The sequence below is a fragment of the Wyeomyia smithii genome, chromosome 2 (genome assembly GCF_029784165.1).
Source record: "Wyeomyia smithii strain HCP4-BCI-WySm-NY-G18 chromosome 2, ASM2978416v1, whole genome shotgun sequence".
In the NCBI taxonomy this organism is placed as follows: Eukaryota; Metazoa; Arthropoda; class Insecta; order Diptera; family Culicidae; genus Wyeomyia; species Wyeomyia smithii.
This window is the reverse complement of record NC_073695.1, coordinates 20,330,533-20,351,582: the sequence shown is the minus strand read 5'-3', so window position 1 is coordinate 20,351,582 and position 21,050 is coordinate 20,330,533. Positions and strand designations below refer to the sequence as shown.

The following is a 21,050-nucleotide window of genomic DNA, read 5'->3' as shown; positions in this document are numbered from 1 at the left end:
ACTTAATTCTCAAACCCGTTTTATGACATTGTATTTCAATCACATGTCCCAAAATATTAACCCTTCTTCGAATATTCCAAATCGTGTCGACTTATCAAATACTTCTGATTCTACTGTGTTTTTCGATACATCCATGATAGAAGAAACTCGTGGAATCCCGGATCATTTACGCGTGCAGCAGATCCCTAAAATTTTTTCCAATAAATATCGAAACATCAACTGCGACAATATGTACTACACTGACGGATCACTTCTTGATGGGTCCACTGGCTTCGGTATCTTCAATAACAATTTAACCGTCTCCCATAAGCTCGATAATCCTGCTTCTGTTTACGTCGCAGAATTAGCTGCAATTCAGTACACCCTAGGGATTATCGAAAAAATGCCCACGGACCATTATTTCATCTTTACGGACAGTCTCAGTTCCATTGAGGCTCTCCGATCGATGAAAGAAGTTAAGCACTCTCCGTATTTCCTGGGGAAAATACGGGAACATCTGAGTGCTTTATCCGAAAAATCTACTCAGATTACCTTAGCGTGGGTCCCTTCTCACTGCTCGATACCGGGTAATGAGAAAGCGGACTCTTTGGCTAAGGTGGGCGCAACAAACGGTGATATTTATGAAAGACCAATTGCCTTTAATGAATTTTTCGCACTTGTACGTCAGAATACGATCATCAGTTGGCAAAATGCTTGGACCAGAGGGGAATTGGGAAGGTGGTTACATTCCATAATCCCCAAAGTATCGACGAACCCGTGGTTCAAGGGGTTGGATGTAGGTCGGGATTTCATTTGCGTGATGTCCCGGCTTATGTCCAATCACTATAGATTTGACGCGCTCCTCCGTCGTGTTGGGCTCGGGGAAAGTGGTATCTGTGCCTGTGGTGAAGGTTATCACGACATAGAGCATGTGGTTTGGTCATGCCCTGTACACCGTGACGCCAGGTCTAAATTAATAGCTTCCCTGCAGGCCGAGGGTAGACAGCCGGCTGTTCCTGTTCGTGATGTCTTGGCGAGCCGTGACCTATCCTACATGTCCCTTATATACGTTTTCCTGAAATCCATCCACGCCCCAGTCTAGTCCCGTTCCCCTCCGTCTACACCCAACAAAACGACAAGAACACGTTTGAACCTTAAGCACAAAACCAGCAACCAGACCCCGCACAACAGAACCAGGACCCAAGGACTACGAGCCTCTGTCCCAACTCACGACATCGTGGCTCAGCAGAACGAATCCATACATGCCATTCGACGATTATCAGACGTCCATTGAACAACAAAACACTGATTGGAAATCCCATGCTAGTTTTAAGTTAGACTTAATTTCAGCTCGTAGTCGGCAGCGAGGATAAAAAATTTGCTTTAGTTTTTAAGTCATCAGATATAATTGGCGCCGTTAAACATTAAATTGTATTTGTGCCGTGTCAAATAAATGTTATGTGAAGAAAAAAAAAATAACATATTCCAAATCATCATTACGGACCAATCATAAGCCGGAAATATGCTGACGTCGTTGGAGAAGGGGGCATCAGAGAGTTGCATTTGCAACTTTTATTCGTCAATGTATGGTCATAAAATATTCACCCACGTTCTCGTCGGCTTCGCTAATGATAACACTTTACGCTCGCCGCGTGCAATCGGGTAATGACACCGAGCTGAAAACTACACCCAGAAGTTTGTTGTCAGTGAATCAAATATTACGACTAAAAGTACTACAGTAAATAATTGGTAAATTGTAAAGCTTCAACTTTTACTCGATAGACTCTGACAAAAACCGTTCTATCGCCAAACTTCGAGTGTCACAACCACTGCACTGCCATGGTTTGATACAAATTGTTAGCTTGATTTCGTGTTTTGGGGGGCGTTAACCACATCAATCACAACGCAGTGTGGCATCATTTCCACCAACTTATCTGGCTGGTTTGGTGGCGAAGCGTGCAAAATGCCCGGATGTGGGTTTCCCTCGAGACGCCAGTACAACCACACCGGTATAGGGATTCAGGCCTCGGGAAATGCGGGAGACGCATTCGGCGATGCAATTGATGATGGAAAGTTGAATTGAGCAAAAAAATTCAATGTTTAAATCGTTATTAAATTGCTGCATTGACATCGGACCGGATAGAATCTGGGAAGTCCAGTCCGAAGTCCGATTGGAACGGATAGTTGAAAGCCAGATTTATTTCGGAACAGACCGAAGTAGGTAACAAACAGTATAATGCTTGCAGGGTCTGTAAAGCCCGGCTCAATGTCAACAGTATAATTGATCATGATAAAAATCATACACAAAAAATCTCAAACTCTATATAATATAGCTCTCTCTCACCTCTCTGACATTTAAGAAATTGTCCTAATGCTCAAATAATATCTCATCTTAAGGAAGATACTCTGAAAAATTGACTATTTTCAGTAAAATAATAAAATAGTATGCGCTTTTGTCCCAAAAAAATGTTCGGAAATTTGAGAATACATAAATAACAGGGCAAAATGAGATTTAGTTAACGAATTTGCTGTGAACAATTCTCAGCAATCCGAAATTAATAAAATCTAGAAAGAGATTTTTACGGAAATTAATATTAAGCTGAATGACAATTACTTAATAAACTGGCTGTGGAATATTATTGGTATTGTGGAAATGATAATTCATGAAAAGTTCACGAAAAATCAAATCTAAAAAACTGTTTTCGGGGGACGGGTTCGTTGTCAACTTAACGCTGCACCAGTGTTTTCTCCAAATGTTTTGCTCAAATACGATACCAATTGGTATTGCTAGCAAGGTGGCCAAACAGTTTCCAAAAGTAAATTCTGTGATATGTGTTGTTGTCACAAAAACATTTTTTTTTAAATTGAATATCTGGAGCTTATCAATTTTTGAGATGTGGGAGTTTCCCATCTCAAAAACTTTCAAGTCTCATGCCTTTTTTTCATTTTTTTTTTCGATAACATCAGATCTCGACGTTTCATGCATTTTTCAGAAATTTGGCATGAACAATTTTTATTGATTGAAGGCGCGAAAGCTGGAAAAAGTGAATAACTCTTTAACACCTAAATTTGAAAATCTAGTAATTCAACCAGGGTAAAGTGGTCAGGTTTTAGGTCTTATATATCAATCATTTCTTTTCAGAATATCGTGGTTTTGGCATCAACCTATCAGAAATTTTTGTACGGTTTATTTTATGTAATAAAAACAACCTATTGTTTTAGATACACTATAAAAAAATTGGTGAATAACATCGATTGTCTAATCATACCGAGCAACCAATCACTACCTCCCTTCGCAAGCACAGCCGACACTAACGGATACAACCGATCTGACTTTGTAAATGATTTGTTGTTGTTGTTGTTGTTTTACTTTCCTCGCCATTCCCTTTTCTTGTAAACTCCTCCCTCTTTCTAAATAACTGTACCATTCGAACATTTCACCCCTTCATTTTCATTCCAAAACTGTACCGGTATCATACGCACGTCATCGAATTGAATTTCTCATTCGTGCGTTGGCCGGCAAAGCGGACGGTTCTTTCTGAAGCAGTAGAAAGCTGGTGGTGGCGAGTATTGGTCGCTTTTAAAAGCGCACATTATTGAATTGAACATCTCATTCGTTTATTGAACTTGTCACGCAAAGTGTTTCCATTGTGTTCAAAATTACAGAAATGGATCTTCGACGGAAATAATCAAATCCGTAGTTTTTCGTTGAGTCGTTAGGGCGACCAGCTAAGAAATAGTGACCATAAAAAACGGTGTTATTCGATGTATTTTATTTTCAAAAATTCATAACTTTTGAACCAGTTGATCGATTTTGGATTTTTGCACAAATTAAGATGCCATCATCATTGGCTAGAAAATTTTACTAACGCGTTTCCATTTTCAGGCGCTTGCTTCGAACGCCTTTGTTTTGTTTTGAGGCTTTGGGAATAAAAATATTGCTTAAAAATAACAAAGTTATAACATTATAGAATAACTTATTCTTCTATCTATAAAGATAAAAAAAAGTTAGATAATTGATTCCGTCGAGTATTTGGGTCACCCTAATTTTCGATAATTTTTGACAAGCGCTTTATCATACGCAACAACTTTGTAGCAGAAAGTTTTTGTCTAAAATATTGCTACTATAGAGCTCTAGACCCAAATTTCTCATTAAAGTCAGTTTCTGGACCATTGTGCAATGACCGATCTACCTTTTTTAAATCTGTGTTAGGAGAATAAACCAATTCTATGGAAATTGTATGTAGATTTTTGACTTTGAAACTTTCTCCTAACCTGCATTATGTATTAAGAACATGGTGAGAATAATTGTCGTAATTTAAAAATCTTGTATATTTGAGCCATCTCTACATAATAATTATTGAATTGGCTGTTAACATTAGGTTGTAAAAGCTGTTATCAACTTTCATTTCGCCAACCCAAAATGTCAGTTTTCATAGAATGTACCCCGGTATACTGAAGACGGAATGACAATGACAATCCGAAACGCTTTGTTTTTCGGCTTTACTATCAAGTGCACCCAACAAAAACCCAAACAAAATGTTGTCCGTGATTCTGAGTTTTGTTTTTGAAATCACTCTCTTGTGTTTTAGTCTTTTCCTGCCTTGAGAAACTATTGTTTGCGTCAAGCTGAATAAATTCTATTTTGGCCTTTTTTGACCTTGAGAAGCGTTTTCCGGTGATTCTAAACTTAAATTGAGGTCATTCACTTGTTCGGGTCTCGAAAAACGCGTTGGTGTTTCTAAGCTTAGTGGGAGTGTTTTCCGGTCTTTAAAAACGTTTGATACTTGATTTTAGATCATTTTCTAATCCGGCCACGTTTATGGCCTTTATAACCGTTTTTCAGTGATTTTGAGGTAAATTTGGTAAAATTTCAGATTGTAGCCTTTTCCAGGATTTAAAAACGATTTTTCGGTGATTCTGAGTTTAATTTTGGATCATTCCTTTACCGACCTCTAAAAGCGCTTTCGGCATGTTTGAACAAAATTTAACATAATTTAATGTCTCGACGTTTTCGGATCATATTAACGCGTTTTTCAGTGATTATGAACTTAATATGGGGTTGTTTTGGGGTCATTGAGACTGTCTTAAGATAGTGTTAAGACTGTGCCTAATTTGGGATCATTTTTTTTAGCCCTATTCAGCCTTTAAAAGTGTATTTCGGCGATTCTAAGCATAAATTTGTTATTACCTTTCCTGACATTTTTTAGTGGTTCTCAGCTTAATTAAGAATCATTTTTTCAGGGGCGACACGTGGCTTTTAAATCTGCCTGTTCAACTACAAATTCTGAAAATGGCAATTTGAATAAGTAATCACAATCATGTCCGCGTAATCACGCAAGTTATTCTAGTCGTTACTATTTGAATGTGAAACTGAAAACCAATAAAATATTGATATAAATTTGCGTCTAAAATATATATTTTGCCTGGCGTCCACGTGTGCAATGCACAGGTTGCACCTATGGACGAGTCGCCCCTGCCTTTTTTATTGCGGTCTTTTCCGGCCATTGGACACATTTTTCGGTGATTCTAGGCTTAATTTAGAATCATTTTCTATTAAGATTTTTCATAGTTTAGGAACAAAAATCGGTGATTCTAGACTCAACTTATTAATCGCTGTCTATTTTGGTCCTTTCTGGTCAGCTTTTTTCGGTGATTCTGTGCGTAATTTGGGGTTGTTTCTACCTTCATTTGTTTCGGCATTGTTTTGATTCCTAACACCAGTTTTTATTGAACTTCAAACGGGACTGTTTCCAAATACACTTGAGGTTTACATTCATACTAAATTGTCCGTCGAAACACAAATTGTTTCCTCCATAGGGTTACTAAGTACTACGCGCCTCCGTTTGAACACGTGTTATAATTTTAAACTTATTCATGCAAGTTTTAAAGCTTGAATCACAGTAAAACAAAGTAGTGAATATGCCACCCCGAAACCATTTAATGATCTGCGTGTCACTGAGAGGAGAAAAATTTGCCTTCCTACGCATGTTTCATAAAGCTGGAAACATAAAACTTTCCATTTTTCTTCGAAAGTTGGGTGAAGCTCAAATCCCTACCATGGTTTCGTTCGTTCTACCAAGCCCAAGGCCAGCCTGCAGTAGCAATACAAATTTACCAAAAGTGCAACCGTATCGAATTTTAATTAAATTTATCACCCATTTTACTCCACTTAACCTATCAATTTTGATTAAAACCCGAAACAAGATGCAGGAAACTTCTCGACATGTACCTACGTTCGTACGTATGGTTCTGCCATCGGCAGTGGAACGTATCCAGCCGTCGTCCTTAGCTACTAGCTAGGGTTGCTGCACATTGCAGCCATCATCGGCACCTCCGGCCGGAAGTGATTGGCGTAACGAGAGCTCAGCTCGGACTGACCCGGACTATGTAGGCCTCAACATGCAGCTGCAGGGTTTCTCCTTACTGTGTCTTCCTGTGATCAAACATGGGTGTGGTTTTATTGAAATGCATGCTAACCGCAGACTCGCATCTTGACTGCCGACCGTCGTCGTTGCACTCAGCACTTTCCCAACGCTTGGACAAAGACAGGCAACATATAAAATGCAATTAGATGGGGTGCGATGCCGCAGGAATACACATAGCTGTCCTACCAATAATGTAGGCCTTTCGAGGCGTTCTCAGACACGGGGGTTGAGGGGGATCGGATCAATGAGCCGTACATTATTCTAAACATGCATTTAACGTCAGGTGGAAATTTAATTTACTCGTATGTTTGAACGGGCTGGGCTTTACTAAACGAGTCAGCAGTAGCAGCCCACGTTGTATGTTATTGAAATTAATATTTTGTTCTCTAATAGAAATTATTCACTTGAACACCGTCATTCCCTTCATCTCTAAAGACAAAAATGCATATTTTAAACTGAGTCAAAATCAACTGAGTTTTCTTTCAAAATTAAGGAGAATGAGCCAAATGGAAATCACTACAAGAAGCCTTAGATTACAAAAAAAATATTTATTTGATAACTTCAGCCAAACAGAAAAGTTTAAAAAAGAGTCAGATATCTAAGATTCGCCGAAAAGTTTAATTCTTCCGGTTTTTTGTTCTTTTGGCTGGACGCGAATGGAAAATAATCTTATTTTCATCCTACCCGCTCCGTGGAGCACTCGTTTGAAAATTTCAATTTTCGCCCATTTCCCTTAGCGCTTTTTTTCAATCTTATCTGCTCAGTATCGCTTCTGGGACTGAGACAGCAGAAACAGCGATTCCCGGAGAGTTCGTGGAAGGGTGCAGAAAAAAAGCAGCCAAGCAATTTCCCTACCTGACTGAAGCAGCGGCAGCCATGCTCCCTGAAGCATCGTTCGTGCGATTCATATTAAAATCAGCGGAAAGTACAATCGAAAAACGGAATCCGGAAACGAACCAAACAAAACTATATATTTAGTTCTTGTTTCAGCCGGAGTCTTTGATCAAAGAAAAATATCCCATTATGAAATGGATCGAACTGAGACGATTCTATAGTTGATAGTTCTTTTTCTCAAATGCTGGCTGGCTATTCGATGAATTATAGTAGCTCCGGAGCACTTTCCAGTTAGACTCGCCTATTCGAAGCAAAACGAAAATTGAATTCTGATAACCTACTTGAACCAAATAAAATTCATTCTATTCGAGAAGCAGCTGTGCAGATTTCACCAAAATATGTCGACAATTCCCTTGGTATAATTTTACATCGTGTTGCTGTGGTAGCTGAAAAAAGAACACGGAACGTGCGAAACATACAAACTTTGATGCATGTGCAACAGAAAAATTTTACTGCCCACCGAGATAGAAAAATGGCACAATTCAAAAGAGAACCCTCCTTCGGAATGGAACACTAAAACCACCCAAAACCGGCGGACTGGGACGGTGTGACACTTTCGCTACGTATTGCAATAAATGTTCTTTATGGTTGTCTCGCTAAGCTTTGGAAATATTGCGAATGAAATATCCGAAACCGGAAGGAAGTGCCCCAGCTGCGAGCAGCCAGCTAGCGATAGTTAATCGTCTTTCGGTGATGCATCGATGCTGAATATTGCACAGTAGAATGCTCGAGCAATCAGCGACGCTATAAATAAAACATGTGCGAATTTACATTCTATTGCGAAAAAGACATGGCGATTGAATTCAGAGATGCAGCTTTTGGAATAACCCTCTATTGAACTAATAATTGTGAAAAATTGATTTTACTCTTGCCTGCAACATGAATTCAGCAGAAGGCACTTGAGGGTTACCATGACTTAAACTGCACTTTGAATTGTAAAAACCAAACTCCCCCTGGGGGATGGCACCAGAGAAGAACCCGTGTCATCGTAACGGTTCGCTGCATTTTCAGAATCTTAAAATTTCTCCCGGCCGTGGATTATGCATATTTTTCTCCGGCTGGATGAAAGAAACGAAATGCAACAGTATTCTGTTCCACCAAAAAAGCAGACTCGAATTTATTATTTATTCTACTCAGTTATTTACCGTAGGATGCAGTGAAGGTTCTCGGCATCCTGTGCATATTTGCCCCTGTTGCGACATTGTTGTATCCCCTATCGTCTAACATCCTACTAGGACAGATTTGGATGGACTTAAAATTACTAAATAGCTTTTTTAAAATTGTGTCTCGAAAACCATGAACTGCGACAGTAAATTCAGTCCGGATAATCACTACATATTTCCGAAAATTGGCTACCGGAAAACCCACAAGTTTCGGTGGCCTTCCATAAATGCTTAGCATTACACTTTGGCACCAGCCCAATTGTTATCCGCGACACGGCAAACTTCATTATCCTTCATGGATATTCCTTTCAGCCCGTGCCTGTCGTCGCCGAAACCGGAAAAGTCCTGTACATGAGGCGGGGAAGATTTTCCATCTCATCTAACTTAAACAATGCTTGAATCGGTCGTCGGCGGCGTTCGCTATTTTCAAGTGCACTTGCAATTCAACGTCGCAGCGTTTTGCTTCGCGGAAGCAATTTCCTAAGAGGATTCTCCCCGACTTTTCTGCAAACTAGGGGATGGTTTCCTACTCTCTCTTTCTCGCGTACAAGTATAGTAGCAGTTTGCCCCTATTGCAGTACTGTTTTTTTCCACTGGCGCGAAACGGGCGAGATTAACTTGAACCATCGCCAATTTTTCAATTGCTCGCAGCCCGTCCTGCTGCCTTAATTCGCAAGTAGCCAATGCAAACTAGGCGAGAAAAGAAGGGGGCATTTAGGGATAGAGCGGCTCGCTCAACAGGACTCGAAGTCCTCGCAGCACAGTTCACTTGTCCACAGCAGAGCTTTTAATAGCCTTATGGTTGCAAAACTCATTGCCCTGTGCGCGCTGTATGCATAATGTAAAATGAATTTGCGGATTTTTTTCTCTTTCTCTGTCAATTTTCCCCTCCCATTTTTTCTTTCGTTTGTTATTTTTTAGTGGCGGCGAAAATAGTTTTGCCTCAACTGCAAGAATAATGTTGCCAATTTTTACGCTCTATTAAATAGCTATATCATGAGAAACAAAATCTTCAGTGTGCTGTACTAGAAAATCGCAATATTTAAAAATTTTATAAATAAAAAGTTCTACACCAACAGTTGAAGCTTTAATTAAAAATTGTGTTCTTCTCCAGTTCTGATCTGATTTCGCACAAAAAATTGTGCGTAAAACATCACACAGTTGTAACACTAGTCACTACAGGTTTTGCCCTATAGCTCAAACTGGACAAAAATAAGAAGTTGTAGCTTTTTAACAGTTCATGTGAATTTTGGTGCCATTAGCTGCCTCGTAAGTGCGTCAAAAAGCCGCTGTATAGTTGCTCGTCGGGTTCGCCGTTTCTCCGTTTGCTTACGGGAAAACGTTATTGTAGTCTCTGAAGATTTCACGTACAGTTCGCTATGACTGCAATTCAAATTTAGAGGGGCATTATGTCATAAGATAATTTACAATTCTGTATAGTAAGAATTTCAAAGCATTTTCATTGATCTTTAAGTAAGAATGAAAAATTTTATGAAGTAACAGGCGATAAATTGTAAGGCAGTCAAAGGTCTTTGCTTCTGTACAAAACTATTGCGTCATATGCCTACTTTTAGAATGCCAAAAACCTTCGGAGACGCTGAATTGTTCAATGAAGATCCCTGCCTAACGTAGGAGCAGCTTGCTTCGGTTTTAGGAGTTACCCACCAAGCTATTTCCACGCAAAATGGGTTTCTTATGATTCAAAGCCAAAAGGCGTCGAAGAACAATTTTCTTCATCACATCGTCATGGGTGATAAAGATGGATTCATAACAAAACTCATTACAGCAACCAAACAAAAAAGTCATGAAGACTGTCCAATCATGTTTGTACGTCGTTGGCTTCCAGCTAGTCTCGAAGTACGATGCTGGCCTAACAAGCCAGTCGTCGTAGGTTCGAGTCTCAGCTCGGGAGAGACTGTTAGTGTGCTACGATCCTACAAGCGCAAGCTCCGCAATTGTCCTGTACACTTAACAGTTGGCTGCGAAGTCTAAACAGAAGGTCGAGTTCCGATACGGAATGTAGCACTGAGGCTTTGCTTTTTTGACGTCGTCGGCTCGGCTGAATATACACGCTGCGAAAGTTATTGTGTGTAAATGGTGAGGCCAGGTCGGTGTTATGCATTATAAGCTTTTGAAATTTAATGAAACCATCACTGGGGAACGGTATCGACTTCAATTAATGCGATTGACCTGAACACTTACTTGTTCCAAAGTTCGCTTTGACAGGCGGGTGGTCGTGGATTCGACTTTTAGTAGAACCCACCAACCCCTCTTTCACATAGAATTCTGCAAAAACTCTCCAGGAAATTGTAATTGGCAATAATGTTGACCGTCAACAGCAAGGCTCGGAGTGGTAAGTGTAAAAAAGAAAGATGAAAAAGCATACACACAAGCTCGAATTATTTTAACAATAAAGCAAACATCCTAGCGATATCTCAAAAGATCAATTTTTCTAGTCACTGTGACGAGTCCATAAATGAATAAAATACTATAAGGTATACAGCCCTAGGGTTGTATGAAATGGTGACGAGGGACTGAACACTGTAATCAAGGGATTTTTTGTTCCAAAATATACAGAGTCAGCGGATAGAATCAATGTGTTTTCTCGATTACTTACGTATTTTTATTTTCAGCCTTCCCTGGAAATCTATTTTTAGAGATATATTCAACAACACGTGTCATCCTAACGGATCGCTGCATCGTTTATATTTGGCGATATTATACCTGTAGAATTTTTTGTGCAAATCCAATAATACTTACGTTATCATAATGAATGGTTTTGTTTTATTTAACTCTGATTAAATTAAATTTATAATATGGATCTTACTTTCAAAATAATATGGGAGCCCTTACGAAACTTCATTAATTGGAAGATATGTTAAACAAAATTATCAACAAGTTTCAGCAATAAATCGTAGCAATCAACAATTCCATTTTTGTTTTTCGCTTGAGAATTTTTTTTTTCATTTGCCTACAGTTACATTCGCTGTATTACGAAGACAGCAAATAAACGTTTATTATGGAAAAGTTTAAAATAATAAAATATCATCTAACAATTTTGAAATGTAAGAAAAAATTCGGAATGAATCTTAGTAAATGGACCAAAGATTCATAAGCATTCACCGGCTCTCACTCTTCTATAAATTTGTATATTTGGGAATTCAATCTTTCGATACTATCCGGTCACGATTATTTAGTGAATATCAAATATAAAATTTAATAAAAATAGTTTATAACCGTTGCAAAAATGTACAATTCTTGTGGAGTAATTTATGGTAGTCATTTTTATGAGATAAACTTTCAATCACCATCAGCAGCAGCATTGCAGTTTTTCCTCGATTGCACACGAATACCGCTGCAATCATAGACGACGAGAGACCTGCAGCTTTCTGCTTCACTGGCAGTGTTGCTTATACCAGCATGTTTTCTTTCAAGACATCAGTTTTTATTACGTTCTGACAGCAGGTTTAGGAATTGTTCAAGAATGGGGATTGTTTCAAACTTTTCGGAAAACTTTTACCTTCGAGGCATCACCTTAGTGTAAGCTCATCGAAGCAAAAATAAATTGACCTATTGGGACGGGAAGACTCTGTCAATTACTCTGATACAGAAAATATCACAGGGAACGGTTGGTGTCCATTCACGTCGTCTGTGCTAGGAATGCTTGCATGTAATTGGTTCATTGTTCGCGTAAATTTGTCATTGAAACTTTTTATCGATTTTACCGCTTAACAATGAAATTAGAGGGATAATAAGCATATTACAAAATTGTTCTACATTTTATTTATCCAACAAAATACTGGTTATTGTTCTCCATCATGTGGTTATACTGTTATTAACGTTTGAAATCTGACGCAACATTTGCCAGTTTCATTTCCAGTTTTACAGAATGCATCTCAGTATAGTAAACAAAGACGTAGTCCCACATCAAAAATACTTGCTCTTCTCGATGTCACATGGGCATGTACTGCTCATATGAAGATATCGAAAAATGGTTTGATTCGTGGATAGCCTCCGAAAACGAACACTTTTATCGTAACGATATTTGAGCTCTACCAGAAAGATGGGACAAAGTTGTAGCTAACGATGGGCAATATACTCTTGAATGATTAATGGGCAACTATTTTTTTTAAATAGAGTTGCATTTTTATTGATGAAACAGTGAATACTTAGTAGTCATATCATCTAACGTCATGCAATATCATGTTCCAACATATCATATCGTGTCATGTTATGTCATATCATCTCATATCATATCATCTCATATCATGTCATATCATATCATGTCATGTCATATCATGCATTGTCATGATTTGTATTAATATAACCTATCCTGTTTCTATCTTATTCCTTTCATACTTGATTCCTATTGCCTCCATATTCCTATCCTGTTCTTATCCTATTTCTATACTATTCCTATCCTATTCCTATCCTATTCCTATCATATTCCTATCCTATTCCTATCCTATTCCTATTCCTATTCTATTACTATCCTATTCCTATCTTATTCCTATCCTATTCCTTTCCTATTCCCATCCTATTCCTATCCTATTCCTATCCTATTCCTATCCTATTCCTATCCTATTCCTATCCTATTCCTATCCTATTCCTATCCTATTCCTATCCTATTCCTATCCTATTCCTATCCTATTCCTATCCTATTCCTATCCTATTCCTATCCTATTCCTATCCTATTCCTATCCTATTCCTATCCTATTCCTATCCTATTCCTATCCTATTCCTATCCTATTCCCATCCTATTCCTATCCTATTCCTATCCTATTCCTATCCTATTCCTATCCTATTCCTATCCTATTCCTATCCTATTCCTATCCTATTCCTATCCTATTCCTATCCTATTCCTATCCTATTCCTATCCTATTCCTATTCTATTCCTATCCTATTCCTATCCTATTCCTATCCTATTCCTATCCCATTCCTATCCTATTCCCATACTATTTCTATCCTATTCCTATCCTATTCCTATTTTATTCCTATCCTATTCCTATTTTATTCCTATCCTATTCCTATCCTATTTCTATCCTATTCATATCCTATTCATGTTTTATTTATATCTTATTATTTCATTATCTAATCCCATGTTAATTCTATTTCTTCCCTTGAAAAAATGCCATTTCCTATTATATTACCCATACTGAAGAACTTTTTATTATTAGCGTAGTGTTTCTAATGATGCTATTTAACACAATTTTACATTTCATGAAAAACTGGATGATGCGGTAAGCTCGGCCCACCCAATTCTTTATTTTATTTATTTAATTTTCAGCATTGAAGTCATAGGAACTTCTAATCGATTCCAAACACTTCCAAATGTTGACCTTGGGGTTTGTTTGTATCCTGCAAATGCATTGTTTTCTAGATGCTTCCATGTCTTACCATAAAAACCTCCAAAACCTGAACATGCCAAATTTAGTTCCATTTGGTTGATTAGCTCCCAAGTTATGCAGAATTTTGTGTTGCATTTGTATGAGAGTTCTCTTCCACAGTAGGGAGGGATCTCAAACCATGATTATAAGAACCTTCCCCGGGCCCAAAAACCCCAACATACACATTTTTACACCGATCGGTTAAGTAATTTCCAAGTCTATATGGACCAGACAGACAGAACTACATTTTCATTTTTATAAATCCTGACCGTGTATTCGATTTTAATGATTGCTAGAGTTTCATACCTTCAATTAGTATTTAGATACTGCCTCTATGAAGTCTAGGTATTTAAATTTTCGAAGCTCCATTTTATTACAGGGACTAACTAACTTTCAAAACTCGTGAAAGCAGTCAAAGCAGCAGAATTATCATCATTTAAACACTCAATTTCCAGTGTTATTTCCACCGTCTATTGCACTTTCCTCACCATTAGCTGCATCCAGTCTTTAAATTATGGCGCGGTTCCTTCCCCCGTAATGTTGGTTTTACGAACCAACAATCCAATTCAGCTGCCACCATACCATAACAAGATGGTGGCAGCTGAAGGCGAAAAGGGTGTGATAAATACACTCAAAACACTCCAATTATTCTGCAGTTGGCAGATGCACAGGCAATCATTTGCCGAATGCACTTGTCTGTTACACTCTCGTCCACCCAGCCTGCCGACGCTCTCGATTGAGTGTACAGAGTGCAATGGAAAAACTCACACAGGGTGTCCTTTATAAAACTTGATCATTATCATACTTCCTATCCCGTCAGATTCATTCGCACACCCCCTACTGGCGAAGCAGACGACTACTAATTGCGACGACTAACTAATTATTATTACACTGAATAAAGCATAAATTCAAATTAATTATGCAATAATAAGAGAAGTAAAAGAAGAAAATTTTTCCGACGTCGGAAAGATCTTAACTCTCCGCGACCTGCTGGCAGACGAAAGCTACTTGGGCGAAAGGCGGAAAATTGTTATTTACATTGCCACCACTAACCCCGCGAGTGCACATGGATGGCCCATCTCCCGACCGAGATGTTCTCTGTATAAAATGAAAATTTGCAATCTTCCACAAAAGTCACGCCTCCACGCGAAGAAGCAGCTGCGGTTGGCATTAATATCTTTGGTAATGGACTTTTAATAGGACAGCCGAAAACTATCGGCGAAACTTTGAGCGCGTCTGTCTAAAATGTACGGAATTTTAAATTATGTGCTTAAAATTGAATTTGAATTAACTTTCAGAACACATTTAGTCATAGTTACGTGCGGTTCAAGCCAACATTCGATCGCTGTGATGCAATATAAGTTAAAATATACCGCCAAGACTCATAAAAAACTAATGGTACGAACATAATTCGCGAAGCAAGTGTTCTTCAGAAGTCGTTTTTCATTTTTGCTGCTTAAGTTTCTCATCTCCAGACTGAGCAGGCCAATAAAGAAGTAGAACTAACAATTTATTTCGACTAACACACCTTACTCGTAAGAGCAAACATTTCATCCAAAAAGTATTCAATTAACAGTGAACAAGCAAATCCCACTGAAACCATAATCCTATGCGATTTAATCCTTTCATCAACACCGACTAAGTCGCACCCGGAGCGTTCCTTCTGGCAGCACCCCATGTGTGACCGTACGGACGAAGTTTTCCACCCCACACACGGATTTACTTTCGGAGCCATTTAACGCTAATTCCGAGCTAAAAACTGAACTAACAAATTTCTTGTTTGCCGTTCCATTATCTTTTGCAGCTTTATGCACCGTGACACTCGACCCGCACCCCTCATCCACTGCCGGATGCTGAACGGCAAGACTCCCATCGAGGCGTCCCCCGCACCTGACCACCGGTCCGAGGCCCGGCTGCGAATCGACCCCAAAGTTCTGGTGTTTGTCGAAACGACCTACTCCCGGCTGGGTCGGGATATTGCCGAGCTGCTCGTCTACAATCGGATCAAGTGAGTACATTCGTCCTGTGTGTTGTTGTGTGATTGTTGTGTTTTCTGTGATTATCTTTTACGTTGTTTGAATACGACGTTTGGGAAAGGAACGTTCAAACATTCCTTCGCATGTCGGATATTGATTGCAATCAACTTTGCTCTTTCGAACTTTGGACAGGCTTTGTTCTTAAATGTTGTTCGATTACTTTGGCCTAGAAAGTACGTAATGTATTGCACAAACATGTCCGGCCTCGCTTGGGGGATATGCAAACGTTTATGGTCAACTGTGCGGAACAGTTTTGCGATAGCTTTGCTCATTCGGGTCTGTGTTGCATATTGGTGCGGAACGAATAAATTGAGCCTTCACATCACTAAAAGATCTTCAAACTACTCAACTGGAGTTTTGTTTCTATAACCAGAAAGGTTGAGCAAATAGTAAATTAAGCGATAATGGAAAATAATTTTGTTTTATTCAAATCAAATTTTAATTTTTTAGTTTTTACGTTTATTTTTTTATAAGTATTCGGAAATTGTCAAAAAAATCAGCCAGGATTTTCCTCAAAAAGGAGATTTTAGTAATTTTTATTATGTACGTGTAAATGTGTCTAGTTCGAACAGTTTTGGAGCGTCAAATTTTTAGATCACAAGTTTAGATCTCTTCTGTACTCTCATAATTATTATAATTACTAAATCGTGATTTCATTCTATAAAACAGTTTTTTTTTCATTTATTTCAATGCAATCGATTCAGAATTAAACCCCCTGTATTCTAAAAAAAAATTACTCCATTTTGTTTGCTTTTGGATTGTCTGGATTTGAATTCATCTTCAGTATTCTAAATCCGATTCTCGCTTTGATTTTCTTCTTCTCATCTTTGTTTCTTTTTTTTAATTTTTGATCTTATTGAGATTGTTTCCTTCGTTTCGGAGGTGTATTCGACTGTTGAATGGCGAAATACCTTCCGTTTTGAAGTCCAAAATGGCAACTTCTGGTTTCTGGTGAGCAATTTAATATGGTCAAATATAACCCCAATTAACTTCAGGTGCTATTTTGAACTACCGGTTTCTGAAAAACAGCCGAAAAAGTAAAAAAAAACACCTAATATAAATTAATTTTTCCATTTCCAGATTTCCAAAAAATTGTTTTCACGGAGATTCTTAATTTCACGGATTTCAAATTTTCTCGTCCATAGATTTTTGAGATTCTGACTCTTTTTTTGAATCTTGATTGCATTAATTTCCAGGATTCAGTTCTGATTCAAAGTTTTTTTTGGGGTTCTTTAAATTAATGATTAGAGATTTTGATGAAATATTTCGTATATTTTAGAAATAATTCTTTGTATTCTCATGGGGATTTCTTTATATTTTAGATCCAGTAAAAACCAATTCTAAAGATTTTTCCAGGTTTCAAGAAAATTGTTTTCACGGAGATTCTTAACTTAACTGATTTCAAATTTTCTTAACATTCTTATCCGTAGATATCTTTGGAATCTTGATTGCATTAATTTCCAGGATTCAGTTCTAATTTAAGTTTTTTTTTTTGTTTTTCGGATTCTCCGAGTTATTTATTTGAGATTTTGATAAAATATTTCGTATACTTTAGAAATAATTCTTAGTATTCTCATGGGGATTTCTTGATATCCCAGATCCAGTGATAACCGATTCTGACGATTATTCCAGATTTAAAGTTTCAACCTCTGGATTAGAGGTTCTTTACTTATAAATTTTCATGGATATTGGATTTATTTTTTCAGATCAGGGTTTTCTTGTATATTAAATTGACATGTTTGATTTTTAGTCAATGTTTTATATCTAGATCTAAATTTTCAAATATTTTGATTTTCAAGGAGTGGATTTTTTCTCGACTCGTGTGTTACTCGTGACTTAAAAATTTTCATGGATATTGGATTTATTTTTTCAGATCAGGTTTTTCTTGTATATTAAATTGACATGTTTGATTTTTAGTCAATGTTTTATATCTAGATCTAAATTTTCAAATATTTTGATTTTCAAGGAGTGGATTTTTCTCGACTCCAGAACTTTTTTAGATGTTGGAATTTGAATAATTAGCATTTTTGTATTTGGTATTTTCAATTCATGATTTATTGTTAGGAGAAGTTTCAAGGATTCCGATTTCTTGGGTTTCTGTTTTTGGTGACATTGAATATCTTGAAGCTTTTTGATCCGTATTGGAATTCTATTTTTTTCATCATTGCTTCCATGGATTTTCAATTTTGGGAATTTAGTCTTGTTTTTGGCAGTTCTGGTTTGTCAAATTTTCATTTTCAAATATCCTTGAAAGTTGGTTTTGAGAGGATCCCAATACCATGCGTTTTAGCTTCTAAAAAATTATGTATCTGGATTACATTTTTGTATAAAATTCAATATTACTGTAAAAGCACACAGATATTTTTTTTGCTTTTCTTCTAAAACCTAGAACTGTTGTGCTCTACAGAATGATATTGACGCACTTTTACGCTGGAGCACATTGAACGGCATGCAGGTTAATGCCACTAAATGCTGCGCCATCACCTTCAGCCGCTTACGCAATCCTTTGCATTTTGGTTATACAATAGGTTCCAGCAGTCTTCCCCGAGTGAATGAAATAAAAGATCTGGGTGTAATCATCGACTCTAAGGTCAGATTCAACGGGCATATTTCCATGATTACTGCCAAAGCGTTTGCCACCTTAGGTTTCTTGAAAAGAAATACTAGTGCATTTCAAGATATCTATGCGCTCAAATCACTATACTGTGCTCTAGTCCGCAGCATTCTGGAATACGCTGTTGTTATATGGGCGCCATATCACGCTGCGCAACTAAACAGAATCGAAGCTATACAGAAAAACTTTATAAAATATGCTCTACGTGTCCTGCCCTGGAATAACACTGTTCACCTTCCGCCATACGAGGAACGATGTCAACTAATTAACCTGGAGCCACTGGCAGTAAGAAGAAAACTACTTCAGCGGCTTTTTGTATTTGGTTTACTCAATGGAGAAATCGACTGCAGCTCTCTGTTAGGTTCTATTGGTATTACCGTTCCACGGAGGCAGCTGCGAAATTACACGCTGCTGTGGCAACATACTCATCGTACCAACTACGCTTATAACGCACCATGGAATATGTGCTGCCGAGTTTTCAACGAAGTTTGTGACGTCTTTGATTTTAATATCAGTAAAAGTACTTATAGACAAAGAATTCAACACCTAGACTAAGTAAATATCTGTACAACTTTTTGTTGAAGATTGACCAATAAATTAATAAATTAATAGAAATAATTACCTTCAATTTGATCCAAAGGATAGAAAACAGTGCAACAATTTTTTTGCCTTGGCTTCTATGTATGATTTTTTGATGAAGTTTGATGCGGAAATAAATTTCCCCGAGTTTAAACATATTTCAACTTAAGGGGCAACAATGGCGCCATTTTGAATTTTTGAGAAATCGGAAATTTTTGATGTTTTTTCGACGCCAAAACTCAGTAAGCATAACACAGTGAGCATAGCGCAGAGCCCTACGTAAACGCTACAGAACAGGTTATTAAGGAAACAGTTTTCAACCAGCTAGAATTTTCATCATAGTGCCCCTATCAATGAGCAATAAATGTGCGCTATCTGTATTTTATCATTTGAAATCGAGAAAGTCTCTCTACGAGAGCTTTATGCACTTACTTTTCACAATACAAGCTTTCTGATGTTGCGTATTTGGCTTTCTTCACATAGTGTGCATTTACTCCCCGCTGACGAAAAAAATAATCAACTCATCCGTTTTTTTCAACATGCTTCTGTGTTCTGTGCAAATTATATGAGCCTCTTCGTTACACACGATGAGTTGGCCAAGACTGCTCAAAACAATGATTCTACGAAACCGGTTACTTGACTGACCGCACTCTTCAGGATAACTATTTAAATAATAAATCTGATAGATTGCCTGTTAGAGCTGGTGTTCCTCAAGGAAATATCTTGGGTCCAATTTTATGTAATATTTTTACTTCTGATCTACCGTAAAAGGAAAAAGCCTTCGTGTCATATGCTGTTGGCTGCAAAAAAATCTAGATATATTTTCTTGATACTTGCAGGAATTAAAGATTTTTCCCAATGCATCAAAAACTTGAAACGATTCAGAATGAACTTTCGAAAATGATATTGAAGCGTCCTCGCTGGTTTAGCACGAATGAATTACATAGACTCACTAATGTAGAAACATTAGAAAATATGTCAAACCAATTATCAACAAGTTTCGACAAAATCGGCTTGATTCGATGTATTTTGGTTTCTAAATTCAAACCTTTTGAACCAGCTGATCGATTTCACAGTGCAACGAAAATTGAGTGTATTTTGATGCAAATCAAATTTCCTTGAGTTTGAACATATTTCAACTAAAGGGGCAACAATGGCACCATTATGAATTTTTGAGAAATCGGAAACTTTCGATGTTTTTGTGACGCCATTTTGTTTTAAGATGAATATAAAAAAAAGTTAAAAGTAAAAAAAATAAAAGTCTGTCCACATATTAGCATCTTTTTACCCATCTGTTAAAACAAACAGATCTCAAACGGACAAAAACAAAACGGTGATTCTACGAAAACGGTTTTGGCATGGTTTTAGTATATTTCACAAAGCAAAATAATATCGAGTTTGTCTGAGCAATTATTGTAATGCGCTTATATCTAAAAGTGGTAGTCAAATTATATCTATATATATAGACATTTTTACTCAACATAAGTATAATTTGACTATCACTTTTAGATATTGACGCATTACCATTAATGCTCAGACATACTCGATACTATTTTGCTTTGTGAAATATACTAAAACCATGCCAAAACCGTTTTCGTAGAATCACCGTTTTGTTTTTGTCCGTTTGAGATCTGTTTGTTTTAACAGATGGGTAAAAAGATGCTAATATGTGGACAGACTTTTATTTTTTTTACTTTTAACTTTTTTTTTTATATTCATCTTAAAACAAAATGGCGTCACAAAAACATCGAAAGTTTCCGATTTCTCAAAAATTCATAATGGTGCCATTGTTGCCCCTTTAGTTGAAATATGTTCAAACTCAAGGAAATTTGATTTGCATCAAAATACACTCAATTTTCGTTGCACTGTGAAATCGATCAGCTGGTTCAAAAGGTTTGAATTTAGAAACCAAAATACATCGAATCAAGCCGATTTTGTCGAAACTTGTTGATAATTGGTTTGACATATTT

General features: G+C 37.4%; 1 protein-coding gene across 5 annotated transcripts in view; it reads left to right on the top strand.

The window, feature by feature from the left end:
• The window catches only part of LOC129720813 (bifunctional heparan sulfate N-deacetylase/N-sulfotransferase), a 328,426-nt gene that overhangs the window by 270,990 nt on the left and 36,386 nt on the right, over positions 1-21,050 (top strand). For all 5 annotated transcript variants that reach the window (XM_055672580.1, XM_055672583.1, XM_055672582.1 and 2 more), the window contains one exon: positions 15,656-15,859. In XM_055672580.1, the coding sequence (XP_055528555.1) occupies positions 15,656-15,859 (204 nt within the window). The remainder of the gene's footprint in view (positions 1-15,655; positions 15,860-21,050) is intronic.